Here is a 19,708-nt window from a genome sequence, read left to right on the forward strand (position 1 = left end):
TATAATAGGTCGATTCTCAGGTCCTAAAAGTACCGGTAAACAGTCTAGGGTCGGGTCTTGCGGGTCTGACCATGTTCTTTTTAGATAAACTGAGTATGGCATATGAGACCGGAACTAATCAGACACGGTTGTTTACAATAGGGTCGGGTACCGGGTGTAAGAATACTACTAAAAAGGTCAGGTCGGGTATCGCAGGTCGACCCGTTTGCACACCCTTGTGGGTTTATATTTGGGCCTTACGAACGAGTCAGGTCAAGTAGGTTCGGATTAAGTTCAGTTCGAAATGGATTTGGGTTGGAACGAGTTTTGGGTCAGAACAAGTCGGCATGCAAATTGTGTTTTTTCTTGAAAACACGTTATATTTCAGTTTTGCTTATAAGTTCTAATGTTAATCAATAACTCGATTATTAAAATAAAAAAGTTTCAGTGAATCTAAAGGTTCAAAAAACCTCAAAGTCTCCTTTATAATAATCCGTTAGGAGCAAAGTGGCGCATGGTAGCGAAAAACATGAACACAAATGAGCATGTACGATTATCATGCAATAAAAAACTAATCAAGAATAAACGACACAAGAATGGTTTGGTTCTAGTGCGGGACCTACATCCGTAAGCTGCAACTAGTTTATTTTCATTAATAAAGTGCAAATAATGCAATTACATAGCAATGGTATATATAGATGTATATAAATTTAGGATCAATAACTTAATTACCAAGAAACAATTATGGGTTTCACAACCTTAACCAACCCAACTATCTCCTACTTAAGGCTTTGTTCTCCTTGTCACCAATTTGAGCCCGAACCCAGAATCGGCCCACAACCTTAACCAACCCAACTATCTCCTACTTAAGGCTTTCACAATCCAGCAATAGTCATCCAAGCAAATCCTACATCAGTAACTCCAATAATCTTTAAAGACTTCAATCAACTTAATTCACCTAATTGTAGCAGTCTACACATCAGTTCCCGAAAAGCCCATTGAAGCTCCCAAGAGCTCCAATCCGGTCGTCACAGACCCATACATGAAAAAAAAACGCTTCAATGACTCATCTTCAATATCATCTGACACCAGCTTACTCGCATAACCGGCTCCAAAGACTACAGAAGAAAGAATGCTTTCCTAATACATCAAGCACCCAAGAGAGAATTTCCATTTGGAATTCCGGTCTCAAAACTCAACGTCACTATGTAACTGTGCAGAACACCCCTCGTGCTCCCACTGTTACCAAATCCCCGTTTAAGGTTTAAATCTATGAATGCACTCAAGCTGACATCCGTGTGGCTCTAGAATTCATACTTGCAGTATGAATCCACTTAACTCTACCAGATGCAATGAGCCAAGACTTTTACAACTCTAGAAAAGTTTTCAATAACAAATTCACCAATGACTTATTAAAGTAGGTAATAAAAATGAAGCAAAACAAAATCTACAACCCAAGAGTTTTCACCACCTCCTATTTGAGTCCTAGTGCATCACCACATATACATTCTTAGAACTAGAAATTACCATCTTGGGCATCAACTCTAAAGAATGCCCACACCTCCATGCAACTCCACCAAATCAACTATGCATCCCCATGTCCATGTTATCTAAACCCATACCACTCAACTCACCAAGAGATGAATCCCTAGACGTGTTTCCTCAGTGAATATCTTCATCCAAAACAAGTTCCCAAATCCCCTCAATTGTCGAACCACTGTTCACCACTGAAAAAGAAATTACATCATAGTTCTAGACAAACATGAAGTAACAATCACAATTCCCGATTAACAAATAGGCAAATGGTTATAACCACTGGTGGATCTTTCTTCGGGCCAAACTGAGCTGCGGCCCCATCACGTTTTTCGCTCGGTAGTATCCCTTTTCCAGAAAAATCAAGAAAAAATATATATGTATTGAGTGCGGCCCAGCCAAGTTATCTGAGTCCGGCCAATCCATATTATTTGAGTAAGGGCCAGCCTTGAATTTTTATAAATCTAAAGTTTGTTTAAAGCCGAAGATGAAAAATCGTTACGAAATAAACGTTGAGATAAAAAAAGGGAAGGCTAAGAAATAGAACTCCATAAGACCAACAGCAAGCCCAACTAAATTTTAAACAAAAAAAACTAAACATTAAGCCCAAAATCCAACCCTAACATATGGTGGATGTTCAAACACAACAAACGAAGGTTTCGTTGTGTGATGGCCTTTGTGTGACTTACTGACTTATGAGATTCGGCACAGAAGTCAAAACAAAAGCTGGGAAGCAAGCAAGTGAATTGATGAAATCATTTGGATGTGAAATCGATTGATTGATTGGGCATGCCGTTGTGTAACATTCTTTACTTTTCAAACCCGGAAACCCAACCCATTTCGACCTTTTGATTTTTTTTATAAACATATATATATATATATATTATAATATTCTCAAGTTTCGTTTCTTGTAACGTTCGTTAATTTTTATTTTATTTGAATTTAAATTTGCATTTGCATTGGTTAAACTGACCCGGTTTGTCGATTTAATGTATTCTTGTTCATCGTTTATTGTTAACATTATATTTCCAATTATTTATGTTTATCGTACGTTCATTATCTATTCGTATTGAATTCCGAGGATTTACGGTTATCGTTTGTCATTTTCAATTCATTTTGTTCAATTAATGAAAGTTTGACATTTTAAAGTTAAAATAATTTGCAAACTATGGGGGTAAAATATAAAAATATCCAAGTTATATAAATTCTATTTCATTTAGATCACACCTCAAAGTTCAAGGATTAAAGAGTAAATAGATTTTGAAAACTGATTCGTTTTATTAGTCGATATGATCCATTTAGTTATACATACAATCATATGTTACATATTTCGTATGTAATAGCTTTTTTCTAAAGTTATTTAAATATATTAACTGTTACTTATATATATATATATATATAAACAAAATTTATAACGCTTATTATTTTTCTTTATTCAAATGTCGTATAGATAACATTTACTTATGCATAACCAATGTATATTTTTTTATATTTAATTATGTCACATTATTTTTACTTAGTTTTAAAAATGAAGGAAAATACATTCCTACTACATTAAAATTTTGGTTAAAAATTATTTATGATGATAATAAAGGTGTTTGAATATAATTTTGTTGGTTACAACTTAATTTTTATGACCAATTAAAAACCTTGAATGGTATTCATGATCCATTAAGTATTTTGACCAATTTAATTCAATTGAAACACCCCTAGCTCAATTCACTTATAAATAGAGCTTAATTCCTTCTCATTTTCTCACAATTCAATTTACAAAAGATTGTTGTTATTCTCTTTTGGTGATTTTCACCTACTTTGATTTATGAAGTCAAACCGTGAAGTTCAAAATTTCTTCTTTTATTATCTAAGTTCTTCTTCCGGGTATGTCATGTTTATAGTTTCTGCTTGCTCGGGTCGTTTAGCACTTAACGTTATATTAAAATTTATTTAACATTAGTGTTAGTTCATAAAAACGAACTTGACTCGCTTATGTATTTAGTCATTACCTTTATTATGTTAATCAAACTAAATTTTTATAAATTATTAAAAATCAAATAAAATCATTTAAATTTAAATAAAGTTAATTATAAACTAAATTTTATCATCTTTCATCTAAAAAATCCAACTTTTTTCACATTCGTTGAGTTTCGTAAAACTTGATTAATATTTTATTATTTATTCGTTTCGTTAAACTTTATAATTCGTTAACGTAATCTTTTTTGAGAAAAAGCTATCATCAAAAACCCATGCCTTGCAAAAATAATATAATTCTCGTATTAATAATAAATTATTAGTTGAAATAATGTTTAAATTATATAAACGTTAATATCATAATCCCTTTTCGTTAACTTTATAACACGTTAAATTTATGATTTCAAGATAAAATTTCCGGTAAAATTCGAGCCTCGTTTTTTCCCATATTAATATTAGATGATTAATCAAATAATATTAAAGTAGTTTGTTAAATGCCGGTAAAGTTTGAATATAATATTATAATATTTATGCCATAAAATGTTAATAAAATGCATTAAAATAATACTTGATCCTAAAATTTAACTATTTAACTTTTTCAATCCCGTTAGGTAGATTCTATTTTTGTTTTAATTATAATTCATAAAGTTCAACCATTTCGAGTTCTTTAACGTACTTTCGATTTATGTTTCAAGTTTATCTTTGATTTCGAGGTGAGTTTCTCACACCCCCTTTTTACCTTTTTATTACTTTTAGGGGTAGCATATGTATCCTATAAACTTCAAGTATTTACAATTTCGCTTACAAACTACAATTCTTTACATGGACTTGTGTGCTTACTTACTTACTTACTTGCTTACGGGCGTTGATTTCAAGTGGTTGCCTCAATAAGTATGATTATACGCCCCCTTTGCATTCATGACCATTGTTTCGAGTGGAAAAGGGACCCCCGATCCGAGTGCGTTAGGACATTGCATGCACTTTAGTTACACTTCTAAGTTTCATGGAATTGCATGATTTTTACGTATTATCAAACCGTGTGAACTCACCAACTATTCAGATAGTTGACATTATTTTATGCATATGTTACAGGTACAAACTTTAGAGGATGACATTTGGAGAAGACACTAGACTTAGGTTATTTAAACAAATGAACAAAATGTTTAGTTGTATTTATTTTCCTTGTATTTCTTGTTTCAAACGTGTGTACCTGACTTGTAAATTAATTAATGATAATATTGTCACTTAATAGTGTCACATGTGTTTTGAACAATCTATACATAACACTCGGGCGATTTCGCTTTAGCCGGGGTGTTACACGTTGTTTGCTGAGGCCTGAGGTTCAGAACTGACTCGTGTTGGAGTGAAATCGATTAATCGAAACAGTCAACAAAAGCAAGCAGAGACCAGGTTCGATAATTCGCATCTCATAATTTTGTATTTTTTTTTCAGTTTGGTAGGTTAGGGTTTGAAATTATTGTTTAACCTGACCTGAATTGGATTGCCAACCCGAAACTTAGAAGTAGGAAAAAAATTTGGTTATTGTGACTTTCGGCCCATTTATACTAGATGCTCAAGATCCTCCGCTGGTTATACAACAATTGAACTTTCATGGAAAACAAGCGGTACCAAGGATTCTATGACCATACACAAATCATTTAACATAAACCATAACCAAAAGGTCATCCAAATGGCACAATAAATCACATGACTTGTTAATCAAATGTGCAATATAACAGCACCCATCGATCCTTTTTTTCTTCTTCTTTCTGGCTCAATAGCTAGGTAATAACCCAACCAAAAAAGAAAATAACAACCCAATCAGCCATCTTCACCCATCGTCACAGAACATACCCAACCCGGTTAACAGCTACAACACCAAACGATCTCGGCCACAAACCTCGGTTCCAAGAGTCATTTTATGTCTCGGCTAAGAATGCTGACCACCAACCCTAACCCAAAAACTATTACGACTTTTGATATTTTATTTAGCCGTTCACAGTCACCGGACAAACTAATCACCTCTCTCTAAGACACAGATTCTAGCTCCAAAAAGTTTCCTTTGATCAATCTAACTACCAAAACCCTTAATTAATCTGACTTCCAGTCATTAAACGGAAATTACGAACCAAAATCAAACTGCGAATCTTGATCGATGCAATCAATGTGTTAAACGGGTCTGACCCACGATCTTTAAAGAAAAAAAGTTTCAAGGCCACCCCAAAAATAGATGGAAGATAGAATAATATTCATGTGACTAAGCTCTAGTACCACTTGTTAGGAACAAAGCGACACACAGAAGTGAAAAATACAAACACAAAATGAGCACACACGATTTTCACGCAGTAAACAGAAAATAATAAACAATAAACGACACAAGAATTTTACGTAGTTTGGTCCCAATGGAGGGCCTACATCCACACGCTGTGACTATGCTATTTTCATTTTATTAATAAAGTGCAAAGATTACAAATATTGCATAGCAACAATATGTATAGATATAAAACTAGGATTAACGGCTTAATTAACATGAAACAATTATGGGCGCGGGTCTTTGTTCTGTATGTCACCAATTTGAACCTATACCTAAAATAGGCGCAAAGCTTTACAAACCCAACATACTCAAAACTGAAAACTAAACAATTTTGAACCCTTAAAATTCAAATTAGGAGATAATCCTTCTATCATTACTAAATATTTTGGGCTCAATATTAATTCTTTTATCTACATAACCCAAATACAAAAATTAGCAACATGCACAAACTAATTTATATTGGATATGTAAGAAGTACAGATAAGAATGAATGTAACCTAAATTACAGTTTGTATGCATTGTTTCAAATGCATGAAGCTATATATTTTGTTTTAAATGGTTTACAATATTAGCATCAAGTATCTAATAAATAATGTAAATCAAACAAAATATAATACTAGCCGTGTTCCAAATACATGCATTGTTTCAAACATGTATATGAATGACATATATTATGTTTTAAATGGTTTACTGTATCAATATCTAGTATATAATAAATAATTTAAATCAAACAAATATTAATAGCTGTTTCTAGATAAGCTCAAAAGATAAAATCATAAAAGGGTAAAAAGTATATATAAAATCTAATGTGAAATTGATGCTATTTAAAGCATGATATTTGGTTTAGAAATACATTCACACTAGGCTACCTTTAGTATATATAGGAGCAACATCTTTACTTACGATATATACGAGTTACACTTTTCTGGTTATTCGTTTAGGATTTCTTTCGGTTAAATTGCGTTTCAAGGTGAGTTTTGATATAAACTTCTGCTTCGAATAAGATGAATTCATATAATTATCAACACACCATTCTTCAACAAGGATACTACACGTACAGTGTTCTTGTATCTCCAATTCCAACTTCGTTGGTCGCGTATGAACAAGTGATTCCGGTTCATTACACCGTGAGCATACTCCACCCATCTATGCAGCTTGTAGACAACGTAGCTATACTCAATACTCCTAATATTATGTGGGTGAATCAAGAACTTATGCATATGTATTCACTAAATGATCAATATAGTACTATACCTTATCGACGACCAGAAGACACATCTGACTCATTTATTCATCAGTTGGAAGATTTTATAGAAGATAGCGTGATTATGCAAGAGTTAGAGGCCGGTCACGCTCTGCTACAACTAACCTCTAGTACAAGTGGTTCGGGTTTATCAAAAGAAGAGGTCTCCAAGCATCTGCATGTGTACACGACGCAAGGAAAGATGTTTGCAAACTCTGAAGGGGACACTTGTTCAATTTGTTTAGGTGACTATGAAAAGAAGGAGACGATGGGGCGACTAGAATGTGGGCATCAATATCATGCCGAATGCATCAAGCGATGGTTATTGTCTAAGAATGTTTGCCCGATGTGTAGGTCTACTGCGTTAATGGTATAGATGTTTAATTTAGTATTTTGATGTGATATGTTATATGTGTTTTACATTCGGTTTGGGAAACTAGTACTTGTAGTGATATAGTTACAAGCTATTTAAAGGTTTTAATTAGACTTTTAATTCACAAAAGATTGTAAATGTTACATAAAGTTATGCTTAGTTAGGCAGATTACTAACTTGCGTGTGACTAGCTTCTTGGAAAGAAAATAAACTAAGATTAATCATGCAACTAATCATATAAAATGATTATAGATTCGATCAACTAAATCCAATATATATTCATGGTGAACTAACATTAAGTATCTTTGTTATTTTTTAAACTCTATTGTTCATGTTTAACCCGAGACCTCTAATCTAAGAATCAAGTGTCTCTGTCAAGTAGGCTAGCCTTACACTGATATTGGAAAGAAACTCGTCACTTTAATATAAAAGATGAATCATATGTAATTAACATTTTGGTCATGCTAAAGCATGCTGATTAAAAATACATGAATTCATTGCAAACTCTCTGGATTATGATACGACTTTAACTAATAATATAGACAGCCAAATTACGAATAAATATTTTAACCGTGCATAAGGGTGTCAAAAGTAGTAACCTCATAAGTCTCCACCACTTGTCCACATGGTGCAAATTGACCCATCAAAACTTCTCAACCATTAATAGTAAATAACTAGCAAGGCTAAAATTTATGCTTTTAATTGCTTAATCTTGTGCTACATGAGCATCATCTCAATGTCTAAATGTCACTTCAATCTCAAAACATTTTAAATGAGACCCACCATTTACTTATTAGTTCCATATTCAATATATTAATATTTAAACCCTTAATCAAACGAATATATTTTTCTGATTTTGCAATTTTTATATATACTCATTAAAAACTTAGAAAAAAGGGTTATAAGTTTTAGCTTCTCTCATTCAAACTAACATGTAAAATCAATTTTTTGTTTATATGATTAGAGTGAACAATCTTCACTAGCGGCCTAATGGTAGAAAGACTTTGATTCTCAAGTAAATACTTAAGTTTGATCCATACTAGTGTTAGTTTAGGTGGATATTAATTATTTACAATGAAAGATTTGAGCTAGGCGTTGTGATGTTGTCACTTTAGATATTGAGCCCATCCGGGTTTTCGTTCCATCATGTCTACGCCAGAGAGTTATGCTCTTGTGACGGCACAACGACTGTCAAATGAGAGGCTGACAGCCGATGGCATAGTCAAACGCCTATCTCTAAAGTCAAACTCTAAAGTCAGCATGAGGCTGGTTAAGACACCATAATCTGGTCAAGTGAGACAAAGTGACTCTCCAAATTAGAGAATGCGGTAACTTAAACACAAAAAAAAAATTGTCATTCTATACAAAAATCAATTTTAGTTTCCAGAATTCCAGTAAACATTTTATTTTGTTTTATCAGACTCGTTTTACCCGACCCATTTTTTCCCTCGCTTACAAAAATTCCTAAATGCGACACTAAAATAACCAAATTTATATTTATTTTTTTGCGCTTTTAACTATCACTAAAATACCATTCAACCTTCAAAAAAACAACACATTTAGACTAACTTTATTCACAACCTAACTCAACCCAATATTTTAATAAAAAAAAACTAATTTCTCTCTCTTTTACATACACAACCCAAACTAACATAATTTTTTACTTTTATTCATAGCCCAACCCAATCTAATTATTTTAATACATATATCTTATTTAGGTTTTAATTTATTTTATAAAATTTATTAAAATTTAAAAAATGTTTATTTTTTAAGCTGTATTATTTTAAATATAAAAAATATTAAAAAGAGATGCGTTCATTAAACATATTTAATTAAAAGATAATTCAAGTTACAAGCATGACACTGAATTTAAAATTACAAGTACATAAGATAGAAACTACATAATTATTTATCAAGGGGAAATTTTGTCATATATGCTTAATCAAATCGTTTTTTAGAGCATTATAAGATTCTTTAGATGACAGTTTATATCAAATAAATCTAACAAACCAATAGAGTGTGGACAAATGGTAAATAAGATAATATCATAATTTTGTAAAAAAAAAGAAAAAAAAACCTTGAATTTTTACAAGTATTAACAAAACTGATTTTACATATAAATATTAAAAAAACATGTTTTTAAAAGTGCTTCATTTTTAATAAAATTTATATCGAAATGCTCATAAAAATAAATAAAACAACACTGTATTTTAAAATTTTTAAAAGAAGTTAAATAATATAAATTATTAAAAAATCAAATTATATAGAAAAGAAATTGTGTGAAAGAAAAGAAGAAAAAAAAATATTTAAATGAAAGGTTGGGTTGTGACTTAAGTTTAGGGATGAGCTCGGTACGGTACCGGTACTGAAAATACCGATCCCGAAAATCGTCAAATTTTGGTACCAGTGTGGTACCGGGACGGTACCGGTATTGAAGGTAAAAATTCAGAAAATACCGGTACCGGTACGGTACCGATCCCAAAACTCAAAACTTTGGTACCGATTCGGTACCGACGATGCCAAATCGGTACCGGTATGGATACCAAATACTCATCCCTCCTTGGGTTTGGGTTGTTCTCATGGGTGGGTTGTGCAATCAAATTGATTTAATTTATTCTTTTAATTGTTAAATAATGTAATGACCGGTTGTTCTTGGTTTATAGATCTTTACTCGTCGTCTTCCCCAAATTAGGGCTTTTTGCACCTTCAAAAACCCTCAAAAACAACAATGGCGGCTTACATTTCCAGACTCGCCAGACTCTCAATCACCCAACAAAACCCTAATTCCATACGCCCATTTTCATCATCAACATCTCTCACATCATTTCGTGCATTAAAATCCGCCATCAAATCCGAACAAGACCCACTTAAGCTCGCCAACCTCTTCGAATCATCTATTTCAATACCCACATTCAGACGCTACAAACCCTTGTTCACAATTTCCGTACACAAGCTCACTCGATCCAAACGGTTTGACCTCATTGACCGCATATTATCCAAATCAATCACGGATTCTGCACCTACCCAGCTCGCCTCTGAAGGTTTCTGGCTTCGGATTGTGATGCTTTACTCGCAAGCTGGCATGGTGGACAATGCACTCCAGGTGTTCGACGTAATGCTTGAAAGAAAAAAATGCCTGGTTACCGAAAAATCGCTTTGTGGGGTTCTCACCGTGTTGCTAGATCACAAGATTTATGATGAGAAGTTTCACCAGACTTATGAAACATTTATAAAGAAGTCGGGTGTTTTACCCGGTGTTAAGGCGTTTAATTTGGTATTGAAGGCTCATGTTAAAGCAAGTCGGGTCGATGAGGCGCAGACGTTGGTTACTGAGATGGAAAGTAAAGGTGATGTGAAACCGGATGTGGGTTCGTATAATATTTTGTTGGGAGGGTATTTGGATAGTGGGAAAAAGAGTGCGTTTGATATGGTGGTGAAACGGATGACGGAGAAGGGTTTGGAGCCGAATTTGGTTACGTATAATTATCGGATTAGGAGGTATTGTAAGAATAAAGAGTGTGCTCGAGCTAGGAAGTTGTTGGACGAGATGGTATCGAAAGGTGTGGAGCTGGATTCGTCGAGTTATAATGCTATTATTTTTGGGTTTTGTAAAGTTGGTGATTTTGAGTCTGCGAGGACGGTTCTTGAGAAAATGGTGAGTGATGGGTATGTAAAGGCGACGTCTTTTGGTTATTATACGTTGATGAAGCATATGGTTGAAGAGGGTGAGATTGAGGGTGGGTTGAAGGTATGCAAGGATATTATTAACAAGAAATGGGTTCCTCCGTTTGAAGCCACGAAGATTTTGGTCAATGGGTTGGTTAAAGATTCGAAAGCGGATGAAGCGAAGGAGATTGTTGGAGATTTCAAGAAACGGCTTAGAGGGTCTGCTATAGAATCATGGGGAAAGATTGAAGCCAGCCTTCCTATATAAACCGAAGAGCCAATTTCATAATGTATGATCGAAGGCCTAAGGTAAGATGATGGCTTGTTTTAAGTTATTTACTTGTTATATGTGATATTCTTGGTTAGTGGTTATAATTTGATCAACTATGGTTCATTTGATCGTCAGGGTTTATACCTTTTTAATCATATTTGATTTTGCTTACGTTGACATTCTCGTGGATTGTAACTTGCTCGTTAGCTTGAATACCATGTTAGCAATGCTCTTTTTGCACTAATAAGTAGATGGGAAATTGCCCGAGTTTATATTTTTATACATCAGTTTACTCCTTTGATTAATATTGTGTCAAATTGATCCGGTTCTTGTTTTGGGCAATTTAACATGTATATATTGTTAGTTAAGAACACTTACAAAGACTATACGATTGATCGCATAGAAGATTGTTCTAAATGGTTTAAATCCTAGGAGAAATAGGACACTTTTTGTAGTTTGATTACTGAAAATGAAATGGTTTATGCTACTAGTTTAATAATTTGAAGAAAGCTGATACGACCCGACAACAACAATTCCATGCAGGCGTGGACTTGACTTGTGCAGGGATCATCACTTTAGCACGAAATGGTGGCCTTAAAAGTAGTGCTAGGCTCAAAAGAAACAATAGGAGGCCCTTGAGATATGATGATTAAAGGCAGGATAAAGTGTCAAAGTAGAGTCCTTTATATTTAGTTTCCATTGCCTAGTTATTAGCCATGATCTCCGTGATGACATGTTTAGAGTCGCTAGTATAATTCTTGTTCTTTGTAACCTTTAAAGATGTGATCACAATGGTCATGGCTTGTATCTAGGAAATGGAAACTAAATAAAAGGAATTGCACTTTCACCCCTTATGCATTAATCTTTATATTTCGAGGGCCATAATTTGGGTCGATCAGTACTTTTTGGGTCATCGTTTTGGGCTGAAGCACTGGTTCATGCATAGGTCAAGTCCATGCATGTATGAGATTGTTGTCGATTCGTATAGAAGCGATTGAGAACAACTTTGTTGATAGTGGTTGTTAACACGATGTAGAATCAAGAAAACAAAACTCCTAGGTTGGGTTTGAGTTCTGTGGTTTGCTATGCATGCTATTATTAATATACGTATTTGTTTTATGAAATGACAGTATTACCCAACTTGAGGTGACTTAACGTTAAAAACAAATGGACACGGATGGCAAGGATCACTATTTGATGAAATTAGGCTTGTGAAATAACCGAACATTCAGTAAATATACCCGTCTAGCAGGAAGTTCATCAATTAATAAACGGAAGAAAAAGAACAAAAAAATTGTTTTTAAGTTAAGCATACAAACATGAATGCATGTCTCGTTATGTTATTTTTAATCGTCTACATTTGTTCATTTAAATTTGTTTATGTTCGTTCACTAGTTTACATTTGTTTATGCTTGTAGTTAATAGGCGTTAATATGTTCATTTAAAATGCTTTGACTTATTACAACTTGGTCTGGTCTAGTTTTAATAACTTTTTAGGCTAACACATTGTTTCCACATTACTATTAACTAGTTTTAGCTCAATTATGTTCTCTCATCTATGATCAATTATATTTGTTTGGCTACATTCATGAACCGCTCGTTTATGTTGTTAACGAACATAAGCGCACACGAGCATGTTCCTTTTCTTATCGAATAGATACTAACCAGAAAACCATGTTCGTTTAATTGTTCGTGTTTGATTGTTTGTTTGGTTTAAGTTAAAGGTACAAAACATGAACATGCTTGTTCGGTTCTTTACAAGCTTTAGATGAAATGATAATGTCTTTCTAACAGTACCATGTGTAACCATATATACTTTTGATGATGTCTGAAACACTATTTTGGGAAATAAATATAAAAAAGCTAAAAGGTGATTTAAGGAAAATGGAAGCTTGAAGCATCATCCATGTTGATTTATAAAGAAACAGAAAACATAACTAACGCGCTGGTTGTCGGGTCCAACCAAAATACGGACAGTATACAAGTGGTTTGTATGATATTAATCATTTTTTTTTTGAACGGCATGATATTAATCATTTGGTTTGTGAAACAAGTCATTCTATAAAATAATATATATTTATAATAGGCTTCTTTTCTTATTTATATAACTAGTTTTAGAGTCCGTGTTACACACGGAATAATTCAAATTATAAAATTACATAAATTGATTTTATTTATATCACAAAATTATTTTTTTAAATGAACTTAACAAAAAAAATGTTCGTGCATAAATGTACCCGAGAATACTTCTTTCTATTGAAAAATTCATTCTCGATGTCATATATGTATAATTGAAAGAATTTTGGTTATGAACAAATATCGGAAATAAGACCCCTCATACGATAGTAGTTTTAATCACTCAGCCTAAATACAAAATGAACGTTACCTTCATTGATATATTTCTTAATTTACCACCCATCAAAGGAAAGTAAAACATTAAATTATAACGATGAATGTCATTCAAGAACTATGTTTTTTGAGCTACACCATGAAAAAAATTTTAATAAGTTTCAGATAGCTTCTTGACTTGGTCATAATGACAATAGAAAAAATAACATGCTAACCCATGCAATTTTGTGAATATTTTGTTTCATTTGAGCATATTTTTACATAACATGCTTTCCATACAACGTTTTGATCACAATTGAAGGAATAGTTAATGTTAACATAAATATTTCAATTTTATAAAAGTTAAAAGCATTGATAGGCAATCTTTTATTAAATTTTAGTAGTTGAAGGAATAATAATCAATTTGCCAAATCCTAAACCTTTTGATTATTTCAAAAAATGACTTTAAAAATAAATTTAAAACCTGAATCATGTATAAAATTCTAACTTTCATAATTTTAACATTTTCAAGTCAACACTTTGAACCCATATCAAATTTAACAATAAATCTAGTTTGCATTCTCAAACTTTTAAAAATAATCAAAATTTTTATTTTTGACCCGTAACAAATTTTGACTTAAATGTAGTTAACTTGTACCAAACAATCTATTTACCAACTTTTGACCCATAAAATCAAATTTAAGTTTCACAACAAACCCGAAACAAGTTTCATTTGAGAAACATAATTTGTTGTTGATTTTTGGAATTCACCAAGTATTTTGAAATATAAAGTAAAATAATATGTTAATATTTATATTTATAAAAATATATAGATATTATATAAATATAGTGTAAAAGGAAAGTGAATAATAATTGATTTATTACATATATATTAGTTTTGGAGAGAAAAATTTGTGAGAATTAACCAAAAGATGACAAGTGTCCACATTTATTTTACTTTATTAGAATATGTAGATAAGTAAAACAAATAATTACATAGCGTATATGAAAAAAAATGTATTACATGTATGCTTGTATCTATACAATATATATGTACATAAATTGATTTTATTTATATCACAAAATGAATTTTTTTAAATAAACTTAATAAAAATCTGCCCGTGCAAAATCGTACCCGATAATGCTTCTTTCTATTGAAAAATTCATTCTCGGTGTCATAATGTATAATTGAAAGAATTTTGGTTATGAACAAATATCGGAAATAAGACCCCTCATACGATAGTAGTTTTAATCACTCAGCCTAAATACAAAATGAACGTTACCTTCATTGATATATTTCTTAATTTACCACCCATCAAAGGAAAGTAAAACATTAAATTATAACGATGAATGTCATTCAAGAACTATGTTTTTTGAGCTACACCATGAAAAAAATTTTAATAAGTTTCAGATAGCTTCTTGACTTGGTCATAATGACAATAGAAAAAATAACATGCTAACCCATGCAATTTTGTGAATATTTTGTTTCATTTGAGCATATTTTTACATAACATGCTTTCCATACAACGTTTTGATCACAATTGAAGGAATAGTTAATGTTAACATAAATATTTCAATTTTATAAAAGTTAAAAGCATTGATAGGCAATCTTTTATTAAATTTTAGTAGTTGAAGGAATAATAATCAATTTGCCAAATCCTAAACCTTTTGATTATTTCAAAAAATGACTTTAAAAATAAATTTAAAACCTGAATCATGTATAAAATTCTAACTTTCATAATTTTAACATTTTCAAGTCAACACTTTGAACCCATATCAAATTTAACAATAAATCTAGTTTGCATTCTCAAACTTTTAAAAATAATCAAAATTTTTATTTTTGACCCGTAACAAATTTTGACTTAAATGTAGTTAACTTGTACCAAACAATCTATTTACCAACTTTTGACCCATAAAATCAAATTTAAGTTTCACAACAAACCCGAAACAAGTTTCATTTGAGAAACATAATTTGTTGTTGATTTTTGGAATTCACCAAGTATTTTGAAATATAAAGTAAAATAATATGTTAATATTTATATTTATAAAAATATATAGATATTATATAAATATAGTGTAAAAGGAAAGTGAATAATAATTGATTTATTACATATATATTAGTTTTGGAGAGAAAAATTTGTGAGAATTAACCAAAAGATGACAAGTGTCCACATTTATTTTACTTTATTAGAATATGTAGATAAGTAAAACAAATAATTACATAGCGTATATGAAAAAAAATGTATTACATGTATGCTTGTATCTATACAATATATATGTACATAAATTGATTTTATTTATATCACAAAATGAATTTTTTTAAATAAACTTAATAAAAATCTGCCCGTGCAAAATCGTACCCGATAATGCTTCTTTCTATTGAAAAATTCATTCTCGGTGTCATAATGTATAATTGAAAGAATTTTGGTTATGAACAAATATCGGAAATAAGACCCCTCATACGATAGTAGTTTTAATCACTCAGCCTAAATACAAAATGAACGTTACCTTCATTGATATATTTCTTAATTTACCACCCATCAAAGGAAAGTAAAACATTAAATTATAACGATGAATGTCATTCAAGAACTATGTTTTTTGAGCTACACCATGAAAAAAATTTTAATAAGTTTCAGATAGCTTCTTGACTTGGTCATAATGACAATAGAAAAAATAACATGCTAACCCATGCAATTTTGTGAATATTTTGTTTCATTTGAGCATATTTTTACATAACATGCTTTCCATACAACGTTTTGATCACAATTGAAGGAATAGTTAATGTTAACATAAATATTTCAATTTTATAAAAGTTAAAAGCATTGATAGGCAATCTTTTATTAAATTTTAGTAGTTGAAGGAATAATAATCAATTTGCCAAATCCTAAACCTTTTGATTATTTCAAAAAATGACTTTAAAAATAAATTTAAAACCTGAATCATGTATAAAATTCTAACTTTCATAATTTTAACATTTTCAAGTCAACACTTTGAACCCATATCAAATTTAACAATAAATCTAGTTTGCATTCTCAAACTTTTAAAAATAATCAAAATTTTTATTTTTGACCCGTAACAAATTTTGACTTAAATGTAGTTAACTTGTACCAAACAATCTATTTACCAACTTTTGACCCATAAAATCAAATTTAAGTTTCACAACAAACCCGAAACAAGTTTCATTTGAGAAACATAATTTGTTGTTGATTTTTGGAATTCACCAAGTATTTTGAAATATAAAGTAAAATAATATGTTAATATTTATATTTATAAAAATATATAGATATTATATAAATATAGTGTAAAAGGAAAGTGAATAATAATTGATTTATTACATATATATTAGTTTTGGAGAGAAAAATTTGTGAGAATTAACCAAAAGATGACAAGTGTCCACATTTATTTTACTTTATTAGAATATGTAGATAAGTAAAACAAATAATTACATAGCGTATATGAAAAAAAATGTATTACATGTATGCTTGTATCTATACAATATATATGTACATAAATTGATTTTATTTATATCACAAAATGAATTTTTTTAAATAAACTTAATAAAAATCTGCCCGTGCAAAATCGTACCCGATAATGCTTCTTTCTATTGAAAAATTCATTCTCGGTGTCATAATGTATAATTGAAAGAATTTTGGTTATAAACCAATTTCGAAAATAAGTCTTCTCATACGATAGTAGTTCTAACCAGTCAGCCTAAATAAAAAAGAGGCATTACCTTTATTGATATATTTATCAATTTACCACCCATCAAAGGAAAGTAGAATATTAAATTGTAGCAATAGATGTTCTTCAAGAACTATGTTTTTCTGAGCTACACCATAAAAAAGATTTTGATAAGTTTTAGAGGGTTTTTCGACTTTGTCATAATGATAACATAAAAATAACATGTTAGCCCATTCAATTTTGTGAATATTTTGTTTCATTTAAGCATAGTTTTGCATGACATGCTTCTCATACAGCGTTCTGATCACCATTGAAGAAAAAATTAATGTTGACATAAATATTTCAAATTTAATAAAAGTTAGAAGCATTGATAGACATGGGTGGCATGTCGAAAGTGTTCGCAATCTTTTCTTAAATTTTAATAGTTGAGGGAAAATAGTCAATTTGTCAAATCCCGAACCTTTTGATTATTTCGAAAAATGCCCTTAAAAATAAACTTGAAACCCGAATCATGTTTAAAATTCTAACTTTTATACTTTTGACATTTTAAAGTCAGCACTTTGAACTCATAATAAATTTGACGATAAATCTATTTTGCATTCTCAAACTTTTAAAAATACTCAAAATTTTTATTTTTGACCCATAACAAATTTTGACCTAAATGTAGTTAACTTGTACCAAAAAATCTATTTACCAACTTTTGACCCATAAAATCAATTTTAATTTCCACAAAAAACCCGAAACAATTTTCATTTGAGAAACATGATTTGTTGCTGATTTTTGGAATTCACCAATTATTTTGAAATATATAAATAATATGTTAATATTTATATTTATAAAAATATATAGATATTATATAACTATATTGTAAAAGGAATGTGAATAATTATTGATTTATTACATATATTAAGGTATATTAGTTTTGGAGGGAAAAAATTATGAGAATTAACCAAAATATGACAAGTATCCCAATTTATTTTACTTTATTAGAATAGGTAGATTATTTTAGAACGACTACGATTAATCTACATATTTGTCTATAACAAAACTAGAATTTTCAACAATTTGAACATGTGTATATACAATGACACCGTTATGCTGTCAACCTTTTGAATATTTAATTAATATGTAATATATCATGGATCGATCCTTGATATTCACCAATGAGGAAAAGCCTCTTACCACTTGGTCAAAGCCTCAGTGGCAAAGTTATATGACGTTATATGAGCTTTGAATTCTTGTTAGTGAACTACAACGGTCAAGTGATTGCTTTTTGAGTAATTTTATTGTTAAGACCATTTGCTAGCTCTACACATACGGCACCCTCCCTCTTTCACATTTGACCGCCTTTCGTTCACGTTGAGAATGCCAATTACACCCTTTTTGTGTTAGCTTAATTGTAATCAATCCTAATAGTTAATCGTTGATGATAGATGGATTATACATGAATGAATCATCGTAATGAGTTTGTTTATGGGTGTAACTAGAAGGAGATCAGTTGACCCTCCGACCAGCTAGATGCTCTATTAACCAGGTATCCGATGCCTTCCGTTATTTTTTATTTGTAGTTTAACTCGTCAAAATCGTCTCACATTTACAAATAAATTGCCACCGAGTTTGTTGTTCTTAATATAGTCTCGGTTACAAAATGAGATGTTATAACACATATTAACCTTGATGGCATCTATGTTTACATCTATTTACAAGTAAATATACGTATAGTTAGAAATATTTAACATTTAATATTTGTATTTTTTTAAAAATAAATTTAAAAAATAAAAACTGATTTGGGAGAATGGAGGCGTGAAGCATCCATGTTTGACGTTGACTTATAAAGAAAAAGAAAGCCAACAAAACATAAGGAACGCGTACAAGTGGTTTGATGAGATCCATGACCCGTTTATTTTTATTCTCTCAAGCCACAAGTTTATTTGTAAACGGAGGGTTCTCATGAATTTGGCCTGAATTCACGGATATCGGTTAAACCAAACTCAGATAGCCCTTAAACGGCTTATAATATCTCATTAAATTAAAACTTAATCTCATCAATATTTGATATGGAAATCCTATAAAATAGGGATATACTTAAAATTAATATCCGGTTTTTTTTAAAAGATATCATTTATAATTAAAAAACAATTTTATAGTAAATAAAAATAAACGGGTCATGGGTCTCACCAAATCTAGATAGTTTTTAAACCAGGTTATAACATCTCATTTATTTGTGAAACCCTTTTATTATAAAAAATCCTAAGTATATTATTACTTCCTTACAATAAATAAAATTAAAATCCGAAAAATCATAACTATTAGAACCGAATAATGTAAAACGACTCCGTAAAACGAGAAATA

General features: G+C 30.9%; 1 protein-coding gene across 1 annotated transcript; it reads left to right on the top strand.

Moving 5' to 3' along the window:
• Positions 1–10,123: 10,123 nt before the first annotated feature.
• On the top strand, positions 10,124–11,353 carry LOC143626472 (pentatricopeptide repeat-containing protein At1g11630, mitochondrial-like). The gene has a single exon (XM_077096557.1). The coding sequence runs from the start codon at positions 10,139–10,141 to the stop codon at positions 11,342–11,344; it is 1,206 nt and encodes a 401-aa protein (XP_076952672.1). The 5' UTR covers positions 10,124–10,138; the 3' UTR covers positions 11,345–11,353.
• Positions 11,354–19,708: the final 8,355 nt, after the last annotated feature.

This window comes from Bidens hawaiensis, unplaced genomic scaffold (genome assembly GCF_021521415.1).
Source record: "Bidens hawaiensis isolate Kalapana, Puna unplaced genomic scaffold, B.hawaiensis_p1.1 tig00004412_1, whole genome shotgun sequence".
In the NCBI taxonomy this organism is placed as follows: Eukaryota; Viridiplantae; Streptophyta; class Magnoliopsida; order Asterales; family Asteraceae; genus Bidens; species Bidens hawaiensis.